At 44.5% G+C, this 19,759-nt stretch overlaps 1 protein-coding gene across 1 annotated transcript; it reads right to left on the reverse strand.

The window, feature by feature from the left end:
* Positions 1–4,095: 4,095 nt before the first annotated feature.
* LOC119653600 (protein crooked neck) lies at positions 4,096–6,429 on the reverse strand. The gene is made up of 2 exons (XM_038058351.1): positions 6,281–6,429; positions 4,096–6,204 (listed from the first exon to the last, which is right to left on the reverse strand). The coding sequence occupies exons 1-2, from the start codon at positions 6,314–6,316 to the stop codon at positions 4,162–4,164; spliced, it is 2,079 nt and encodes a 692-aa protein (XP_037914279.1). The 5' UTR covers positions 6,317–6,429; the 3' UTR covers positions 4,096–4,161.
* Positions 6,430–19,759: the final 13,330 nt, after the last annotated feature.

The following is a 19,759-nucleotide window of genomic DNA, read 5'->3' on the forward strand; positions in this document are numbered from 1 at the left end:
AGAGGAAGATTTGTTTAAATTTCCAGTAACGAAAATATCTTCTGACATCCTTATTGTGTGGTTCCAGCACTTCAGCTCTTTAGTAGGCCCATTTAGATAATGACAAACGTCCATGCTGTGCTTCATTATTTTCCTGCAACTTTTTCAATAGCAGTACTGTGCATATTTCGTTGGAATTACTTATGATCAACAGTGCATTTTGTGACTTATTGAAGATTATAGGGGCTACCCGCGGCGAGTGCTGAACTTTGGGGCAGATTACGTGTGAACTTCGAAGGTACGTTTGAAGTATTGACAGATTTAAACGGGTCAATTTTCTAGTGGCATATACGATTGCAGATAATCCCTAGATAGATCACACGGTGCGACATCAATCAAGCCAATGACTATCCAAGTTATGCCATGTCATATTGGGAATTTAGAAAGTTCGCCTTTTTACTTTGCTTAACTTGTCTCTTGGCTTTGTTTGCTTCTTTTGGTATCATGGAATGATATGTGATTTAACTTTCGACAACAGCACTGTACGTTCACTTTTTGCTTTTACCTAAGCTTGGAACATTGTGGTTTCTGCAACGCAATATTTAAACATAGCAAAAGGGGGATGGTCGTGTCGAGTGCATGTTCTAGCCGTCGTGTCTTTTGTTTCTGGACAAGGCATGGTCAGTGTTTTTGTAATTCTGCTCTTGGCGACGCTGACCTCGAATTTTGAAGTTCAAGCCAGGGTCGGTAAGAGCAGGTACTAGCGGTATCGAAACCAGCTCATTGGATGGGCAGCTGAACTGCTGGATATGGAAGTTCGTTTTTGGCCGCACGAGAGTAAATACCAAGCGCGAAATTCCGGATTCCGACTTGGTTCCATTTTTTAGCAGTGTCATTCACCAATCAATCAATTTATTGATTTTTGGACGAGACTGAACTTTGTGAAGTGAAGGAGAGAATTTACATGTGAGTGGTTAAATTCGTAGCCCAATAGACAGGAGTGTCCCATGTGCCGGCAAAATTGGAAGTTTAATACTCAGTAGACATCCCGAAAATCGGACCAAATTGAGGGTTGAGGGGGTAGAACGTTAACCTCCCAATCTCGCTGCTCTGGGTTCGAATTCCAGTCGTCGTGGGTGTCTGTGTCTTGTGTTTGTCTAGCTGTTGTGAGCTTATTACTTGCACAGCATTAAGTGTGATGATAGAGAAACTGAAGCACAATCTGACTGTGTAAATGTCCCATTCTGCACCAAGGAGTGAATAGGAAATGCTAACATGTTTCATAAGACATCTGCAAGATTAATAAATTGAGAGTTCAGACCATTTTGAAACTGCGAAGTTTGGTGTGCTACTTCCAGTGCCAAGTCATAGAAGCCAGTAAACTGCGGAGGAGGTCCGGATTAAAAGGTTCGGAAGTGGCTTTTTTAATTCTTAATTTTTATTTAAATTCCTAACAAAAAGAAGAAGCAACATCGTGTTTATGTATAGGATAGAGAGATAGGCGTGTAAAGTTGACACTTGGAAAATTGATCCGGTAGAGTTTTGGGAGGAGCTTGCCGAAAGTCAGATTATTTTGTTAAGTTTAATTTTGATTTCTTTTTTCGTTATTTTATCAATCTGGAGCTAATACGGCACCTATCGCCTTCGATTGCCCTTTCGTTCTAAACACTCTCCACAGCCACGATCTTCATTTTGGGCAATTATAAGATTTAAAAGATTATCCATTATTGTGGCTTTGGAAATGTAGACACACATGGTGGTGTGCTCCTGGAATTTCATACCCATCTCTTTCAGCTTGCCAATCTAGGGACTATGGTCCTGAGTCATTCCGCCGTGTAGTCTACTAGTCTCAGGTCTGATAGAAAGTGTACGCCGCCGAACGTCTCATCCTTTACACAATTGGCCGATGATAAGATTCTCGATAATTTCCTGCTCTTTACAAGGGAGCATTTGTTCCGAAAATGTTTTGGGTAAAATAGTCAGTTAGATGTCCAGCCTCCTGGCCCCTCTTCGTTCCTAACTTGTCCAAGTTTTTTTTTCTTTCCCAACAGGGGTTCGGAACATTCCTTCTTGTGGGTTGATTTCTGCTGCTTCCATCTGGCTCGGTTTAGTCGTTAAAAACTGAGGTCTAATCTGAGTCTTCTTGGGGGCCTCTTCCGGTTCTAGGTCTTCCTTCAAATAGCTTAGATATCATTTGGTTTTCACATCATTGAAGTCGGTTTTTTCTCCGACATCCAATCCCAGACATGCTCTTGAGCTCGGCTTCGTTATGTGACTCTCCAATTTCTCCTTTCTTGGTTTTAATTTAATAAGTATTTCTTATGAAAAATTTTTGGTTTAAGCTCACTCTTATTAAAATGAGAGGGAAAACGGAAGCGGCGCAGCCTGGGTTATTGATGGCGATGGGGAGAAATTTACGGGAGACAGGGGTATATTATTAGTCTGGATTAGTTTGAAGAGCAGGCCCTCTTTTCAAACTGAATCGAATGCCCTTTCAAGGTCTAAGGCCCCCCATTGTCTGTTTTCCAGGTGATTGAGGATGTGGTCTTGCAGATAGAAGATTACCTATTCAGCGGAGCTGAGGTTTTCCAAGCCGCATTGATTCAGTGGAATGATAGAGAAGTGATGCCTGTTGAGGTGGATTAGTAAGATGTGCTCGATTTTTTCTCAATATTAGATAGAAGAGAGATGTGCCTCATATTTTTGAGATCGCCAGAACAATCTTTCTTAGGAATAGCTATCAAGAGAGTTGATTTCCAGATTACAGGGCAGTTGTCGAAGAGAACGGCAAGGTCCGGATCTGATGATTTTTGTTGTTTGATTGGATGATTGCAAGTTCAACTTCGTCTTGGGAGATAAAGAAGGGGGCGAACGGGTCGATTTTGACGCCTGCGGGGCGGGGGAAAAGGACATAGGAAGAACCCTTCCAGAGTTCCAGATGGTATCCACGGGTGACCTGGCTCTGAATAAATGGCTGAAGTAGTCTATGCAGGCAGATATTTTTTCCTCGTAAGAGTGGAATTGATGGTTTCCAATTTTTATCAGGGAGTAATTGACGTTGAGAGTCGATGTTTTCCTTCCAGACACTCGATCAATTATTGAGAAAAAAGTTTCGTGCAGGAGGCATTCAGTTCAGATCTTGCGGCTCTATTAATTTTGCTGGAGAAATTTTTAATGATCTCGGACAGGAGACGATATTCATCGCTGCATCTGTTACGCTGTCGATGGAATAATCGTTTCCTTCGCTGCAGAAGTCTGTTCCTGTGGCGGGCTAAGAGGAGGGTTAAGGACGATAGGCACCCACATTTGTAATAGCAAGACTCTTTATCAGGAGTGTGTTGTCGATTGTGAGATCGAGTTGGGATAGGGAGGGCCCAGCGCACTGGATAGGTCGCATTGGAAAGCGTTCCAGTTTATCAGCTTAAAGCGCTTTTATTTGTAGGGACGGGGGAGAGAGAAAGGAATTTGCTGTAAATGCATTGAGAGGCTCAGGGCATGATGGTCAGAGTTAACAGCTAGTGACACAGGCTGATAGATTGGATGAGATAATAAAGCCGTCTAGGAAGGATGACTCACGTGAAAAGGTTAGGACTCCCGCATTAATGATGTCCGCGCTAAGAAATGGGCCTGACTGCAACCAATTAAAGAGAACTTCGCCGTTGTCCTTATTAATTGAGTCGTCTCAAGTTACATGCCTGACGTTGAGGTCTCCTTTGAGGAGGAAAGTGTCAAAATTGGCCGCAATTTCCCAAAGTTCGGGCAGCATGGGGGTGAGGCGATGACTTATGCCACCCGCAAAGAAGAGAAAGCCAATTAGGACTCGAAGGGCGCCACCGTTTTGAGCAGTCGAGCGAGGGCAATCCTTAGAGGCATGTGGGCCTGCGCATTTGACAGATTTCAGATTGACATCCCCATTGCAGATTTTTTTGAGATTGACATTCTCCATTGAGCAAAGAAACAACTTCGTGCAGGAAGCAACCACAACATCTTGCCGAGGCAAAGAGGAAAATCTGATTCGTGATCTATGGGGATATTGGTTGAGATGAGCTATCAGAAGAACCGAATGTTACGCTCACACTTTGTTGTATAAAATGAAAGAAAAAGAAAATGTTTTCTATGACAAAACTTTCTATTAAGTCAGAATATCCTTACAAATATCAAACAACTTACAAAGTCCTAATATTACTCCTCCGTGTCACCTTCCCTCGCTCCTTCCTCGGAGACTTCTTCCTTCACTTCAACCTCTTCGTCGTCCTGTTGCGCTTTCATCTTCTTCCAATTCTTCGCGGCCGCCAGCAATTTCAAATTCGGCCGAGCCATCTCATCCTCTGGGAAGATATAATCGAACACTTCTTCCCATCCCTCTTCCACGCCCGACTCTGAGATGATCTTCTGTCGTTTCTTCACCCTTCTTGGCATCTTCTCCACGACCTTATCCAAGCTATCGGGCGTGCCATGTTCCTTCTCGAAATCACGCCACGCTTCCAGAAGCAGAACACGCGACTCCTTCTCATCGAACTGACGCAGACTGTCGTTTGCACGCTCGTAAATCCTTCGTGATAACGCCACGTTCATGTCTTCATCTTCGGCCGGGGATGAAAATTCGAATTTAGCGTAGGAAATCCAGACTTTCACGTGGTGAGTACGCTCCAATAGGCGTTCGTATAGTTGCCGAGCAAATTCTGTTTCTCCCTGGGAGACTTCAAAGTCGATGTAGCCTTTCCAGAGAAGCTCCGGCATGTCGAGTCGGGGCTGTTGAATAGCCAACTCAAAAATCCCTCGTGCTCGGTCGACGTCTCCCAATAAGCTTTCCAGTTCGGCGAATTTGATCCACGTAATGCAGTTTTCCGGACCGAACTCCAAAAACTTCTGATAGAGAATCCTGCAACGATCGAATTCTCTCAACTGAATTTCCAAGTCGATGTACCCTCGGAAAAGTTTGTCCCGCGGACACATGCCGATCGCCATTCCGAGCGTCTTCCTTGCTTGCTGCAAGTTTTTCCGGCGAATCTCAAACTGGGCGTAGAGCAGCCAAATTTTACTGAATGTAAAAATTTTGTGTGGAATGAGTTCGAGGCAGGTTCGGTAGATTTGTCGCGTTCGCTCCATGTCCTCGGTCTCAAGTTCCTCGAAGAGGGCGTAGTTGATCCACAGGTAAATGTAGCGACGCCAGAGGTTTTTGTCCTTTGTGGGAGGCACGTTCGCGATTGCTCTTTCGTAGGTTTCGCGGACCACGTTGACATCGCCTTCGCCTTCTACAAGGCGAATGTAGTCGAACCATGCGTCGTAGTTGTTAGGATTCTCGGCAACTTCTTGCTCGTATTGGAACTTCCTTTTGGACACGATCACATCCTCGATGCCAGCACGGTCGCCGTACTTTTTCTCGTGGATTGTGTAGGCTTTGTAGAGTTCTTGGGTTCGTTCCTTGGGCAAGTGATCTAATGCGTATTTGTAGATGACTCGGGCCCGGTCGTGTTCCTTTTGATTCTCCTCGAACTTGGCGAAAGCAATGAACAATCTCTCGTCCATATTGTCCTCCCCGAAGAACTCCACCGCACGTTCGTAGACATTTCGGGACCCATGAATGAATCCGTGATTCTCCTCGAAACGAGCGTATTTGATCCAATTTTTGACGTCCGGGTGGACTAGGACGAATCTCTCGAATATCGCGCGACTTCTGTCGATTTCCTTGTACCGCAGTTCAAAGTTTATGTAGGTCTGCCAGGCCTGCTCCTCCGGCTGCCACTCCATCCATCGTTCGAACACTTGCCGTGCTCCTGCCACATTCTCCAGCATCTCCTCCATGTAAGTGTATTTGTACCAGAACTGGTTGACGCGCGGCATTATCGTGACCGCCCGATCCCACAAGTTCCTGGCATGGTTGACCTGTTTGTTCTTCATCTCCATCTCGGCGTATTTGAGCCAAATCGTTATATTGCGGTGGTCGTTGTCCAGTGCACGCTCCCAGATGGATCGCGCTCGCTGGATTTCCTTCTGTGACTCTTCCCATTGCGCGTACTTGATCCAATGGCTCACAACCATTCGGTTCTTCCGCAGGCAGTCCTCGAAGTGCTTCCGCTTGCGTTGCTGGTAGTCGGCAAGTTCGGCTGGATCGGAAATCTTCTGTTTTGGTGGTGGCGGGAGGATTTCCAAATCTCGCTCCTTTGCTTCACGGAGAAGCTGCTCGGCGGTGATTTGTATTTCCGCGGGAGCTTTGTTTTTAACCTGAAATTGGAGGGAGGTCAATGAAACGTTTCAGTTGAGGAACGCGATAGTGAAATAGCAGTTTTGCGGTACTCACCTTCGCCACTTTGGGCATTTTCTGTGGCTTTTCCATTTTGATTTGAAATCAAACGTCAGAGGACGGGCATAAACGAGAACAGCAAATAACGAAAACAACTAAAGCGCACTCCGATAAGAAATTGTGCCGACTTTCGTTGACAACTACAAAATAAATGTCATCGAACTGTCAAATGCCATTTCACTTCGTGACGTCATCCATCAGCTGGCCTCGGGAAGGGAATAGTTTAGTACTTGAAAATGGGGGAAGTACCGACAATTACAATTAAATTGGAATTTGAAATGAAATTAGTGGGTATAAGGAAATATTTTATAATAATAAATACTAAATGAAGCAATGTGACGCCGCCAACGCTCCCGCCGCATGCTCAGCGTAAGTCAATTCAATCTTCACTCCCAGAAGTCAGAAGCGAATCCTTTCGCTGTACTTCGACGCACTTTTTATCATCGGCCTACTTTTTCGTGAAACTAATACGACACTAACAAATACACAATATTAAAAGAAAAGGATTAATTTCTATTTTTGTTTGTGACATCAGGACTAAATTGGTGACCTAGAGAACGGTTCGCAGATTTAGAGCATGAGATATACATTTTTTCTCTGTGTACATTGTAGTGCGTAGTTACAACAACATTGTCAAGTTTCTGCGTTAGCATTGAAGACGACGAGGCTGAGTAAACTCGCCTCGCTGCAGCTCCAAGCACAGTTATTCGCAGATATGCAGCAGGTGAAGTCAAAACGGTTGACCACTACAAAATGCTATCATTCTAGTGGGCGAATTAGGCGCTGTGTTTTTTCCAGGCAAATTCATAATTCTAGGTGCATCGTATAGGCAACGATGTCATAGGCTATCACCTGGTGATCTCTACCTTGAACTTCGACACTATCTCGGAAGTGTCTGATATTATACGTTCGCCCCCGGAAACGGATAAGTACATAGCTTTGAAAACGGCTATCATCAGTCGCCTTACGAAGTCACCGGACACGCAGTTGTATAAGCTGCTTACGTACGTCGAGCTCGGGGACACACGCTCCTCTCACCTTTGCGTCACAAGCGTGCTTTTGTGCTTTTGCATGTACGTTAGTGATGATGTCTTCCTACTAAAGTGGCTCGATATGCTGCCGCAGTAAAAACGTCAACTCCTGCTGCTCATTAAAAACCGCTAGAGAATTTCGCCGCACAGCTTGGGCCCTTCTGACATATTCTGGCCATCTCACATCAGCAAGTGCATACCAAGCAATCAACAAGTTATGCCTCACCAAGCGCGGGATCAGACCGCTATGCAGTTCGAAGCTTTGCGTCTGACCATTGCGCAGCTAACCAGCCTAACGCGCGAACTATTACAAAGGCCGGTCAGGATCACCACGCAGCGATTCCACTCGCTCTCGCGCAACAATAGCCATGAGCGCGTCCGTTCTGCAGTACTTGATCCGGTATCAAGGACCGGTTACTGTTAGTATCATCAAATCACTGCTACCAACACGTCGGGAAATTAAAGACGACGGCGTTGTTCGCCGAGTACATTTCTTCGGAGAACCGTCTCTACGTACCGAATCGTAGCGCTGCAACCCATTTTCAAGTGAAGTCCGGCTTCGTACTTTCCATTGTTTCGAAAGGACTCATCTAGGACTTCGGCCTGCGCCGACCATTTTACTAGCCATGTTCAGAAATTCACACCATCAGCGCTATTTCATATCAATTCGCGACCTTTCGGAGGACCTCGATACCTCGCTGGAGAAAGCCTCACCGCTGAAAAGCAGAAGATCGATCTCTTGTAGGAGCGTGGGGAATTCGGCCCTTTTCGAGTCAGCGGGTCAGCCCTTTGCACATTGTGCCCAAGACGGCAAGTGGTTTTCTATGGGTGATTACTGATAACTAAATTCGTTCACCTGCCCGGACTGGTACCCACTGCCCATAATAGAGGATCTGCTCCAGGAGACTAGCAGCTCGGTATTCTCGGTCATCGGCCTGCAGATTTCGGTCTCTCCCGAGAACGCCTGCAAAACAGCCGTCACCACGCCCTTCGACCTGTTTGAGTTCGCAGTCATGCCAATAGTGCTGAGGAATGCCCCTCAAACACTGCGGTGAATTTTGAACTACCTCTTTAGCAAGTTGGATTTTGCCCGCAACTATTAAGATGAGATCCTGGTTTCCTCCCACGACCAGGAAGAATATTAGCGTTACCTTGAGGGACTTTTTTCGTTCCTACAGCCAGGCAAGCTCCAGGTCAACGAAAGACGAACAACTGCTGCACATCTTCGCCAGCCCCCGTCTTAAGTTTCACCGGCTCGAGTTGGGTGGTTATGCGGCCTACTATGCGGAGTTCAATGGGGAAATCAAGCCATATTTACCTGGTTTAGTTCACCGTTAGGCTTTTGACACCGTTCATCAACTGGCACACCCAATCGGTCGGGCCACATATCGCTCGCTTTTATCACATCTACGCGGATATCATCAAGCTCCCTCTTTGCGAATGCTATGGGAGTTTCTTTACTATTATTGATCGATATACACGTCGACCGCAAACAGTACCAGTCTTGGATACGAGTGCTCTGATTATCGCACGTGCCATATTCGATCAGCCCAACCGTCTCGCGGGAGCGCAATATTGTGATGTAAGAAGTCTTTATACTGTCACGGTCGCCATGTGATGCTGCCAGTCCACTGATAGTTCCTCTGATCCCAGCCTCTTTACCTTACCTTTATGGAAAGTCGGAGCAGCTGAAGTGCCAAGCTCCAGGCTAACCGACTTTGGAAGCAGCAATTGCTTAAACTCCACAAGAAACACGTAGTGTGATCCTGGGAGCAGCAATTGCTGAACTCCACAAGAATTAAACACGTCGTGATTACCTTTGATAGTTCTGACGAACTATATATTTCTCAATTCATGTTTCCTAATTTATACAAAATTTACATATACTTAGTAGGCCTGTACTTTTAGATACATATGAATGTACAGTATATGGGAGAAAATATTACGTAGTAAGCAATGATAATGTGGATAAGTTTTACAGTATTTTATAATATATTCAGAGGACACCTTACCACTCCTAGGTCGACGGAGTGATGGAACAGACGCATCGCATTCTCAAGGCCGCCTCAAAGTGCACGCCCGAGATTCCATGGCTCCGAGCGCTTCCAGCAGTTCCTCTTTTGCTACGCACCATTTTGAAAGAAGATCTGTAAGCCTCTCCGGTTGAAATGGCTACGGTTCATTACTCCGCATTTCGGGCGAGTTCATTGCTTCCGAGGATAAATCAGCCATCAGGCTCAAGGGCTTTGTCACCAACCTCGCTTTAGAGTCATTCGTCCAGTGTCAGCATCTAGGTATCAAAACCACCATTTGGTCTTCTAGGATTTGGCCACTTGTGAATACGTTTTCCGTCGCATTGATGCCATCAACAAGTCGCTAGAGCAGCAATATAACGGCTCACATCGAGTGATAAAACGATTTGACGCCCAAACGTCCCTCGTGGACGTTAACGGAGTCGCAAAGACCTCCTTTACTGACCACCTGGAACCTACTGAACAAAAAGTAAAAAGAAACGCACTTCCCACTGAGAGTACGATAAGCGCTAAATGGATCGCAGATTGTCCATTGTAGAGTAAACTGGAGAGAAAGCGAAAAGAGGAAAACGCATCTGCAGAAGAAATGAGGAAAAAGAAATAGAGGAAACAACATCTAGCTTCGTTAAAAACCTTCCTGCCTAAAGTTAGGGCGAATACAAATTGTGGTGCACTAAAGGAAAAGGTAAGGAGACGTAAGGAGACGAAAGTGGAATAAATCGCCAGTTCTGCTTATTAAACTGAAGGGATGCAAGGCCTTTGCGGAAGGTCTCACTGAGATCCGGTATAAAATAAAGGCCCAAGATAGTGGAGCAGAAGTAGCTTCTGTACAGAAAACGAATGATGGTGGAATTCTCGCCGAATAAGGTCCAAAGACAACGAACAAGAGTAGGTTCTGTGAAGCGATCAAAGGCTACTGAGAGTGAAAGCTTTGGCTTCTAACTTAGAACTAACGTGCTTTCTAGGAACCCGAGATCTTGATTGCCTCACAGCTAAGACCGAAGTAGAAGAGGTTGTCAAGCGTGAGTATCCAGAGTAACCAATGCCCGGATAGGTATCACCTGTGTGTGGTGGAAGCTGCCTAGCAACACGCGAGGAATCTCCTTAACAGCCGGAAAGTCAAAATTGGTTTTTTAATATGTAGAACACGAATTCAGGTAGCCTAATCAAATGTTACACATGCTTAGATTATGGACACTCGGCTGCAATCTGCTAGGAATCTCAAAGGAGGGCAGCATGACGCAGATGTTTCCCAGTAGGTCAAAAAGTCATTCCCGACTTAACCTTCGCGCCGCAATCACTAGTGTTGCTGCCAAATGGCTCTGGAATTGGAGAAGAACGCTACCCGAATTGAAATGAAGATAAACAAGAACAACCCAAGGTTCTCAGTTTGACTGGTCATCGCACTCATCTTATGTGCATTGTTGGATGTAATAGTGACGGTGTTGAACAATATACTACATATCTGGGCAACATTGTTTCTGCCTAATGAGGAACCGAATTTGATGGCGCTTGACGCATTAACAAGACTAAATCTGTTTTCACTCCTTTGTCCAAAACCAAAAAGTGTAACTATTTCAACAACAAAATTACATTGAACCTATTCTACGCTAATGTTCTCTGCGCTGCTATATGGGAGCGACACATGGAAAGTGAACACCTTATTTCAAGCTTTGATCAACCAATGTCTGCGTCATATAAGGTATTTTGGTCTGCAAATTCAGAACAGTGGCCACCCAATAATTTGGCAGAAAGAAGGATATGTCATGGAACGAACGACAGACCTAAGGTATACTCTGTCTTCATGGATTTCCAAAAGAGTTATCTGCTGAGACTTTTGCGTGGGCTTGGCGTTACTTCGCCATGTTATTAACATAGCATGCTGGTCCCAAGCCAAGGTAAAGGAGGAGGGTTTGAGGCAACATACTTTGTACTATCCTCAGTAAAACAAAACTAAAATGTTGAGATCAGGGAAAGAGATAAATGCCGACCCCGCTTTTGAATAGGACAAATGCTGAAGAAAAGAACAATGCGCTTAGCGTTTAAGTTTCTGATGTGGCCTCGATAATGGGCCTCAGCGACGTAAGTGTAGCAGTGAATGGGGTTGAGTTATCCTATTCCGAAACATGGTTTTGACCACAAAATATTAAAAGGGAACATTTGAGGACCAGAGAACGTAGCCACTCAATCATTACAAAATCAGTTATCGAATGTTGAGGGGAGGGGGTTACGATAAGAGGCTAGACTGAACTTCAAGCGGCGTCTGTAATATACTTGACTTAAGAAAGCTACTGGTTAGGGTGACACCAAATATTGGATGAACTCGAGCTCCAAGTGCGTCAGAAGGAAGGAATGGCTAAGTAGATGATGTTGACAACGTCAAAGCCAGAACGCAAAGAAGGTATGGAGGGATTAACTACAATTTCAGCCAATTTCTCTTGGGGTACGGAGAATACTCTAGATAAATGGGCAGACCTGAATCTGGAATGAGTTAACGACCTCCGTGTAAGGTTAGAAGCCCGTCTCACGATGTAATACTTTCTGGTAGTTCCACAGGGAAAAGCGTTGGGGGAGGTTTTAAGACTGTTTTATGCACGTTACGCATTACTCTCGCCCATAATATTTGCGGTAGTTCAAGAAAAAACCCTTCATGCTCGGTGCCTAGTACGGCATTTGAGGAGTACTGAAAACTCATGGGTCACATACTTATGTAGGATACAGTTCACTATTTGTGTACGGAAAGACTAACTGAGAAATACTCAATCCTAATATTCTCCTCTTTCTTCGGAGCTAGAATTTCTGTTTGGGTCTATTGATGCCATAATTCACTCATCAAAACGTTTATCCAATACTACATATCTACCATGTATGTTGGGAATACCTTCCTCGATTAACTACGAGTATTACAGTAGATGACGCTAGCTTAGCCTTTCAGGTGACGAAGGAAGTTGCACATCAGAGTAGTTAAGTATTCATAGTCCTGCCAATATCCGCAGTAATTATTAAAATAGGTTCTCAGCTTCATTTCTAATTTTAGTCTGGAGTGGCATCCACATCACAACACTCAAAAGCCCAGGATAATATTTTCAATAACAAGGAATCACCGATAATACCTACCACCAAACAATGGCAACTATTGTTGCGTCCATTCAAGCACTTGTAATAACCTCGTCCACCGGAGCTTACACTCGAACGGGACATGCAAACGTGCCCATTCTGTAGATAATTTAATCGGCAAATTTTGAGCAGGATCTCCACATCATCATTGAAATAATTACATATGTATGTGCTCCCATAGCATGAATAGGAAGCTATTCAACGCATGGGATCATCTAGCCTTTGTTGCCCCGGAGAATTCCATGGAGTAGTAGGCTTGGCAAGGATTTTGACTCCTACATGCGATATTTCTACGTCCTGTCTGCGGATGAGTAGATGTGGTAATATGCATATAACTTTGCTCATCCACATCCTACATGGCCAGAGACGTAGACGAGCAGGTCACAAGTGGACTTAGGTCACGAGGAGATTCCTAGATTTGGGGGAGGAATTCGGTGAATGCCGTATACCTGAGGGGTTTAATAATGTCATAAATCTGGGCATAGCTAACTTGTATGCGATATGAATTGCATTAGCTTGCGGATTGTCGGGATTCGAGGTATTCTTAGATACATATGTGCATATTGGAGGATAGAATTTTTGATTCGATGTAGTTATTATGGGATTTTAGGAGGATGTCGGATGGAGGAAAACGTGAGTAATATATCGGATAGTGAGTAGGATTAGGTGTGGGATAAGTTCCAGTTCTCGAAGCGGATGCCGGAAATGTAATTGTTCCTTCACATTAACATACTTTGAATGCCAGCCGGCTTCATCTGTTCTCACGAATCACTATAGTCTCTATAAAGTTTGTGCAGACCTGATCTCAAATATGAAAGGTTGGTTTGTATGTAGCTCGTAGTATATGAGCATGCTCGTTGAGTATATTCCACTATCCACTTCAACGCGATACTGACAGGACTAATTTCACGCGAAAGAGGCAATTTTGACAGACGGTCAGACAAACAATTAACAAATAGCTTTCTGGGGTCGACTGGTATACCCAGTTACTTGGCTGTACTTATCCAATAGCTGCTTAGTAGGAAGGAGGCTCTGATACGACACGGATAATGGACACTAGGCTGAACTTCAAGCGACATTTGCAGTATGCTTGCATTCGGCCGTCTAATGTTAATATGCCTTGGCAATGGTAGTACTAAATATTGGGGGTAATATGTTGCTTATAACTACTGTACTGGGATACTACTGCACCCAGAGATAGTTTGGGGAGAAGTACAACGCACGTAATGTAATGTCAAAAAGGTGAATGTGGTTTATGGAAAGACTTCTTTGGAACTGTTTCAGAAGGTGTGGTATATGCAATAGGTGGAAAGATGTCAATTGATATTCCGGCGAAGAGAAAGGGAGCAAGTGGTAACATCGGTGGGAACTGACGGAGAGTGTCGATGAACCTACAAATTGGTTCGCAGTATTAAGGCCCGGAGAGATAAACTACAATTTCATGTAACTTTTCACGGACATTTTTTTTTTGGGATTAGGGTAGGTGAATGCATTTACGCACAGAGTGTTGCACTCCAGCAACGGTACGCTCGCGGACAACCAATTGAACACTTCTCAGTCATCAGAGAACTAGCCTGGAACTGTTTGACACATTACTTCGGCCTAGTCATTCTGATCTCACGGCTTAGGGAGCCTCCAAATTAGGCAATTCCTTTCACCAACGGGAGGGGAGAGGAGAAAGGGAGATGGTAGTTCAGGGAACTCGTTGCCATCCGGTCCTTCCGCTGGTCGAGCTCAAATCTTCTTTGCACTAAGAAGAACCCGAACGTAATGCGCAACACGACTCCATCTGCCAGCGCTCCTCAACATCTCTCTGACAATGTTGTCTGGAGTGAGTTTGCCTGTGTCTGCATAAAGCTGCTGACGGAAGCCACCTTACCTTTCAAAAGAGAAAAAGGTGTGTTCGGCTTCGTCAGCCACTCGATTGCAGAACACACAATCAGAAGATAGTGCCTTCCCAATTTTCTGAAAACCTCCTTCGAAGTTGAACAAGGAAATAATCAATCTCACCATGCGTTCGGTTCAACGACTAGAGCATTATACCGAGGAATTAACTGCTGGTTTTGAGTCTATAGTTAACCCGCCGAGTGATATGGGGCGCAGGTTCAGGATTCTCTTTCTGATCAAGACTACTTCGGTTTTTCCTAGCGCAATCATGAGCAGCCATTTATCCGCTTAACCGTCGCATGAATACGCCATGTCTTGCGCATAACCGACCAGGCGCGACTCTTCTACATGTCGAGCTTTAGCAGACAATCGTAAGAAACGTTCCAGAGCTCCCGCCCTAGGATGGATCCTAGTGGTAATTCCGACGTGATCTCCATCCTCATCTACCTTTGGTCTCATAGAGCAGGGAGCGTTCTTTCTGATAATCTCTCAATATCCGCAAGAGATAGCTCGGCACGTGGAATGAGTTTTCTAATATGCCTAGCATTTCTGTCCATCTTACGGAATGAAAGCGCTAAAAGGAGCACTATCCGTCGAGACTGGTTCGATGAACCGCATCCACGATTTTCATAACAGCATTCGCCGTGGATTTCCCTGGTCTGAACTCGAACTGCCTTCGGGATAAGTCCCTGGTAACATAGATCGCTTCAGCGAGTCTGCTCCTGATGAGCTTTTCGAGCAAGCATTCACATTGATTGATATGCAGATTGCAGCTCTGGGTGTCCTTTTCCTTTTTTGATAAGTGTGAGTCATGCCACCTCCCAGGGACAAGAAATGCCCTCGCAAGCGTTAGACGTCCCGAGCAGCAAGTCTGACCATTGGCGAAACACCAGTTTATAAACTTCCGCCGAAATACTATCAAGACGCTTTTTTGTGTTTTTCGTTGTGAGAACTGCTTCTTCGACTCCTTTTGTTTTGAAAAGTGGGTAGTTCTCGACGCTTTCCGCGATGTTGACATCAACCCGTTAGTGATATCTGGAGAATAATGCCCGTACAATGCAGTCCGTCTGGTCGGTACTTGGTATGCAGGGTTTCCGCAGAGCACCGATTTTTCGGGTGACAAGTTTATAGCCAAGTTCCCACGGGTCCTCTTTTACCTCGTTGATTAGGCTCTGCCAGATGCGTTCATTTATTTTTTTTTTGTCGCACCGCGGAGTCTCCTTTTTGGTGATCTGCACTTTGCCTTCATGGCGCATGCCTCCTCACAAACACCGAATTCAGACGAATTCCGTCCCGAACCCAGATGCCACTGGTACCTGGTAAGTTGAGATGCTATGAAGTCGGCTCCTTGTTCCGGTATTGCTCGCTGGTTAGCACTAGATCAGCTTCTATCTCCACAGCGAACTGCGCTAGCTACTCGTGAACGTTTGCACTCCGGTGCATGTTAATTTGTAGGATGCGGATTATATTATTCATGAAGACTGGACATCGGCCTGACCCCGAAGTGGCTGCAACGCTTCCACCAGACGCGCCACGATCCTTGCAGAGAATACAATTTTCGCATCTTTGCAAGTTTTCGTTTGACGACCTACCTGACAGCAACTGCGGCATACTGTCATCCTGTTAGATCCTTTACAAGTTTCTGAGGTGTGTCCATAGTCCATAGTTGGTGGGGTTATCTAGTTTTGACTTTCCCACTGTTTCTCGCATATTGTTCAGCGACTTCCACGACAGCGAGTGGGAGTTAAGTGAAACAAACAAGTACAAAGCCAGTACTGGAAAAAGGCACATGTTGTCGCTGAAACACGTGTTTGTGAAATTTTCAATACTAAATCTATAGTATAACCGGAAACTTTTCTTTTATTAGTTTTATTTACTGTCAGTTGGATCAGCCATTCTTATAATCCGCTGCGAAGCGGTGGTGTGGGACTTATTTTTAAAGCCAGAGTAATGGCTCATCGTAGTTTTGGTGCATCCTTGTCAAGAATAACGACAGATGATGAAACGAACAAAATAGAGTAATATTAAAGGAAGTGTTTAAAAATAAGATGCTTTTCTTATTGTATTATTGACGTTTTCTCTATTAATAAATTTCGACAACTTACAGCAGCAGACGCAGTCATCCACCTCAGAGATTAAATTCCTCATTCTAAAATTGTAATTGAATTCTGGTTTCAAATTCGTAATTTCCACGACCGCAACGTTATTCGATAAAGTGTTTTAGGATCCTATGTCTGTTAATCATAATCTAATTTATTTTCTTTTCCATGAGCTTGTGGTGAATAGGTATATTAGCAGAAGACGGTATCATCCAGTAACACATTCGAAGGTGTCTTCAAAGGAAATGTAAATGAGCTAGAGGCGCAAATTGATATGGATACTATGCTAATACTAAAGTAAATGTTAGCACAATTCTCTGATAGGGGTAAAGTAAACATTTAATAATGTTGAAGATTCATTAGAAGAAGCCCCTTCTTTCCCTTCAAAAGGATTGAATGTTGGCGTTATTTAGATTTATAGTATTTAAAAAAAAATAGCGAATTTGCTCATCCTCCGTCAGCGCTGCAGAAGTTGAAGATTTGATCCGCCCTGATGGCACAGCAATACTTCATACCATAGGCGAGGATTTAAGACCCTCAACACTCTACCCTAACCATGCCTAGGACCAAGAAAAATTACGAACTCTATCTGGACCGTCTGATTCTAGCTATCCAGGGAAGCTTTCCCACTTAGGATATAGAGCCGTCTGTCAATCCGTATCCAAATTTCAACAGCCAGCCAAATCTTAATGCACTCCTTTAGGAAGTGGCCAAACACTTGACTTGCCCTAGACAAAAAATTACTTTTGATAGCGGCCTTATGTTCACCCGCACCCTTTAGCGATTCATTTAAGATCTACCGTTCGGTCTGTGGAACAGTTTTTCCTTACGGAACGGTAGCCAAGTCCTGAGCCCGTGCTGACCATAGTGAGTCGAGGTTCTTCACTCCTGTGAGTAGACGCGAATGGAATATAGAAGCGAAGGTAATTAACGATCAAATGATGATCTTCCTCGAACCATTTCGCGAAAACGGTTGTCAAGAATGCGTTAAAAAATCTTCATAGTATTGGAAAGTAATGGGATCGGACGGTAATTTGAACATTTTGCTGGACTACCTTTCTTTTTCCATATTGGAACAGTGGTGCTTTCTTGGTAGATGTTTTTCAACCTTTCTCAATAGTCCCATTGAAGAACTCACTGTGTTTTCGCAACTCACAGGAGTTAATCTAAAGGCAAAATCCTCCCAGCGCGGAGAAGAGGCTGTCTACCATATAATCTTTGACCGTTCTATGTCCACGTCTTCGTTTGCAGGCGATAGGTGCATCCAGCAGGAGGTTCGTTTCCGTTCAGTATCATGATGAAAGGAGCTCCCGAGGATGAACAGCGCTCTTTAATATTAAGAGGGTACCCCGTAGTGGCTCCTAGGCCTAGCCAAACTATTCTTACCTATTCGATCACTGTAGCTTACACGAAACACTCAATGAACAACGGGCGCTTCAGATTATTGCTGAGAGAAAACCCAACATTTGAGTTTGTAGCTCTACTTACCCTGGCTACTTTGCAGGCTAATTTTAACTTGTTAAACCAAACGCGAACATATGTTGTTGACCGGGGATGCAATCAATTGGTTTTGGGAGAGCATGAACAAACTGCCTGGGTCTGCGGACTACAACCGTGATATTGGCTCATTGGTGCGCATACTCCAGCATTCATCTAGAGAAGTAGAATTAGTGGAAAATTTGCGTGGTGGTTTGCGTGTGGACCCATTGAAACACTGTTCCCCGTGAATAAATAAGAGAGTGAACAGAATTGTTTTTCTGCACGCAAAGCAACTGTGAGTTTAACTACAAAATGGAACTCTGACAATTTCAGAGTGACACAAGCAGTGTATGATGACCAGGAAGCATTAGAAGTTGTACGTCTGGTTTGCTGTTTTTGGAAGCAAGTAGGACATGGCTACCAGGAATGTATGAAAGAGGGGACCACCTTTTGTTGCAAATATGGGGTTTCTAATCTATTCAAGCCCTAGTGCGAAAGATACTGTAATCCTAAAAACTTCACAGGTCGAAGATCCCCAAGCGATCCTAGCGAATTCTATTCCCTGTATCCTCCCGACAGCTAATGGTTTAACTCCCAAGGTGCAACTTCACCGTCTCTGCTCTACAGCTTGGAGGATGTTACCATTGGCCGTCTGGCTGTTGGTCAGGATGCGTATGTTACGCTTGGGGCTCCCCATCGATCGATCTTCAACATCGTCAATACCGCCGCTTGGAATACACAAGCGAAGCAACTTGGCCACACTCTGCATATCTGCGAACACCATCTTTGATCCGTCGGCAAAGAATACTGTGTCATAACCTTGGAATACATCGCCGGTCTTTAACTCTATCCTGGTTGGAAAGCCCATCTGAAGATTGCTCTTAACGCTCGGCTTGCCCAGTATAAGGTAATGCGCCGAGAATGCCTAGGGTTCTTGAGGTACTTTGTTTGGGTTATTACTGTTTAAAATCCGGACCCACGTAGTCTAAAACCGCTGCATGCTGCATGGTCCCATTGTATTTCTTGCTTATTACTGGCCACAATAAAATAGAATTGTACATTAGGATGGGACGAACCACAGCTAAGTGCTTCCAAACAACCGTCCTCAGTTTAGGCTTCAATTATGATTTTGCATCGCACATGTACATCTTCCGCAATGGGCCCTCAACAATTTCGATGATAACGGAAGGAAATATTCCTGACACTAATATCGCAGAGATGTTGGCATACGACACGATCTTCGCTCCGCTCCTGTCCATTATTCGTAGAATTTCATCCATCATTATCAACTACAGTCCCGGAGAGATGGCGCCATCCTGGTTGTCCCTCTACTAACAGCTTTGGCAATTGCGTTGATTAGGACCGTGTTTTGTCAGTCCTGATAGCGGGCTTGTACTTCTCCCGGCAAACCTTATATGACTGCAAGTATATGCGCTTCCCTGATCAGTGTCAGAGGTTGAACAGATCTCCATTACACCACGGGGACAATTTTGCTGTATTTTTCAGGGAAGCGAGAATGTGAAGGCGATTTCGAATGCCTTCTTCAGAGTCTTGACCTTTAAATTCAGTCCGTTTATCGTGCAAATGTCACCATCAGGAGTATTAGAGAGTTTGTTTTTGATAACTTAACCACACTTCTTCCAGCCAATCCGCATGAAACCTCTGAAAGGGCAGGAAACGTTTACAGGGAAATTTAGACTTAAAAGTGTCCAACTGTGATTCCAGAAAGATTTCTGATCAGATACTCTACAGTTTTGTATCTTGAAAGTGTCATTGCCGCTTAGTACGTCTAAGGCTCTCACTCCAAGAAAGGGAAGGTTACACACTGGT

Source organism: Hermetia illucens, chromosome 4 (genome assembly GCF_905115235.1).
Source record: "Hermetia illucens chromosome 4, iHerIll2.2.curated.20191125, whole genome shotgun sequence".
Classification (NCBI taxonomy): domain Eukaryota; kingdom Metazoa; phylum Arthropoda; class Insecta; order Diptera; family Stratiomyidae; genus Hermetia; species Hermetia illucens.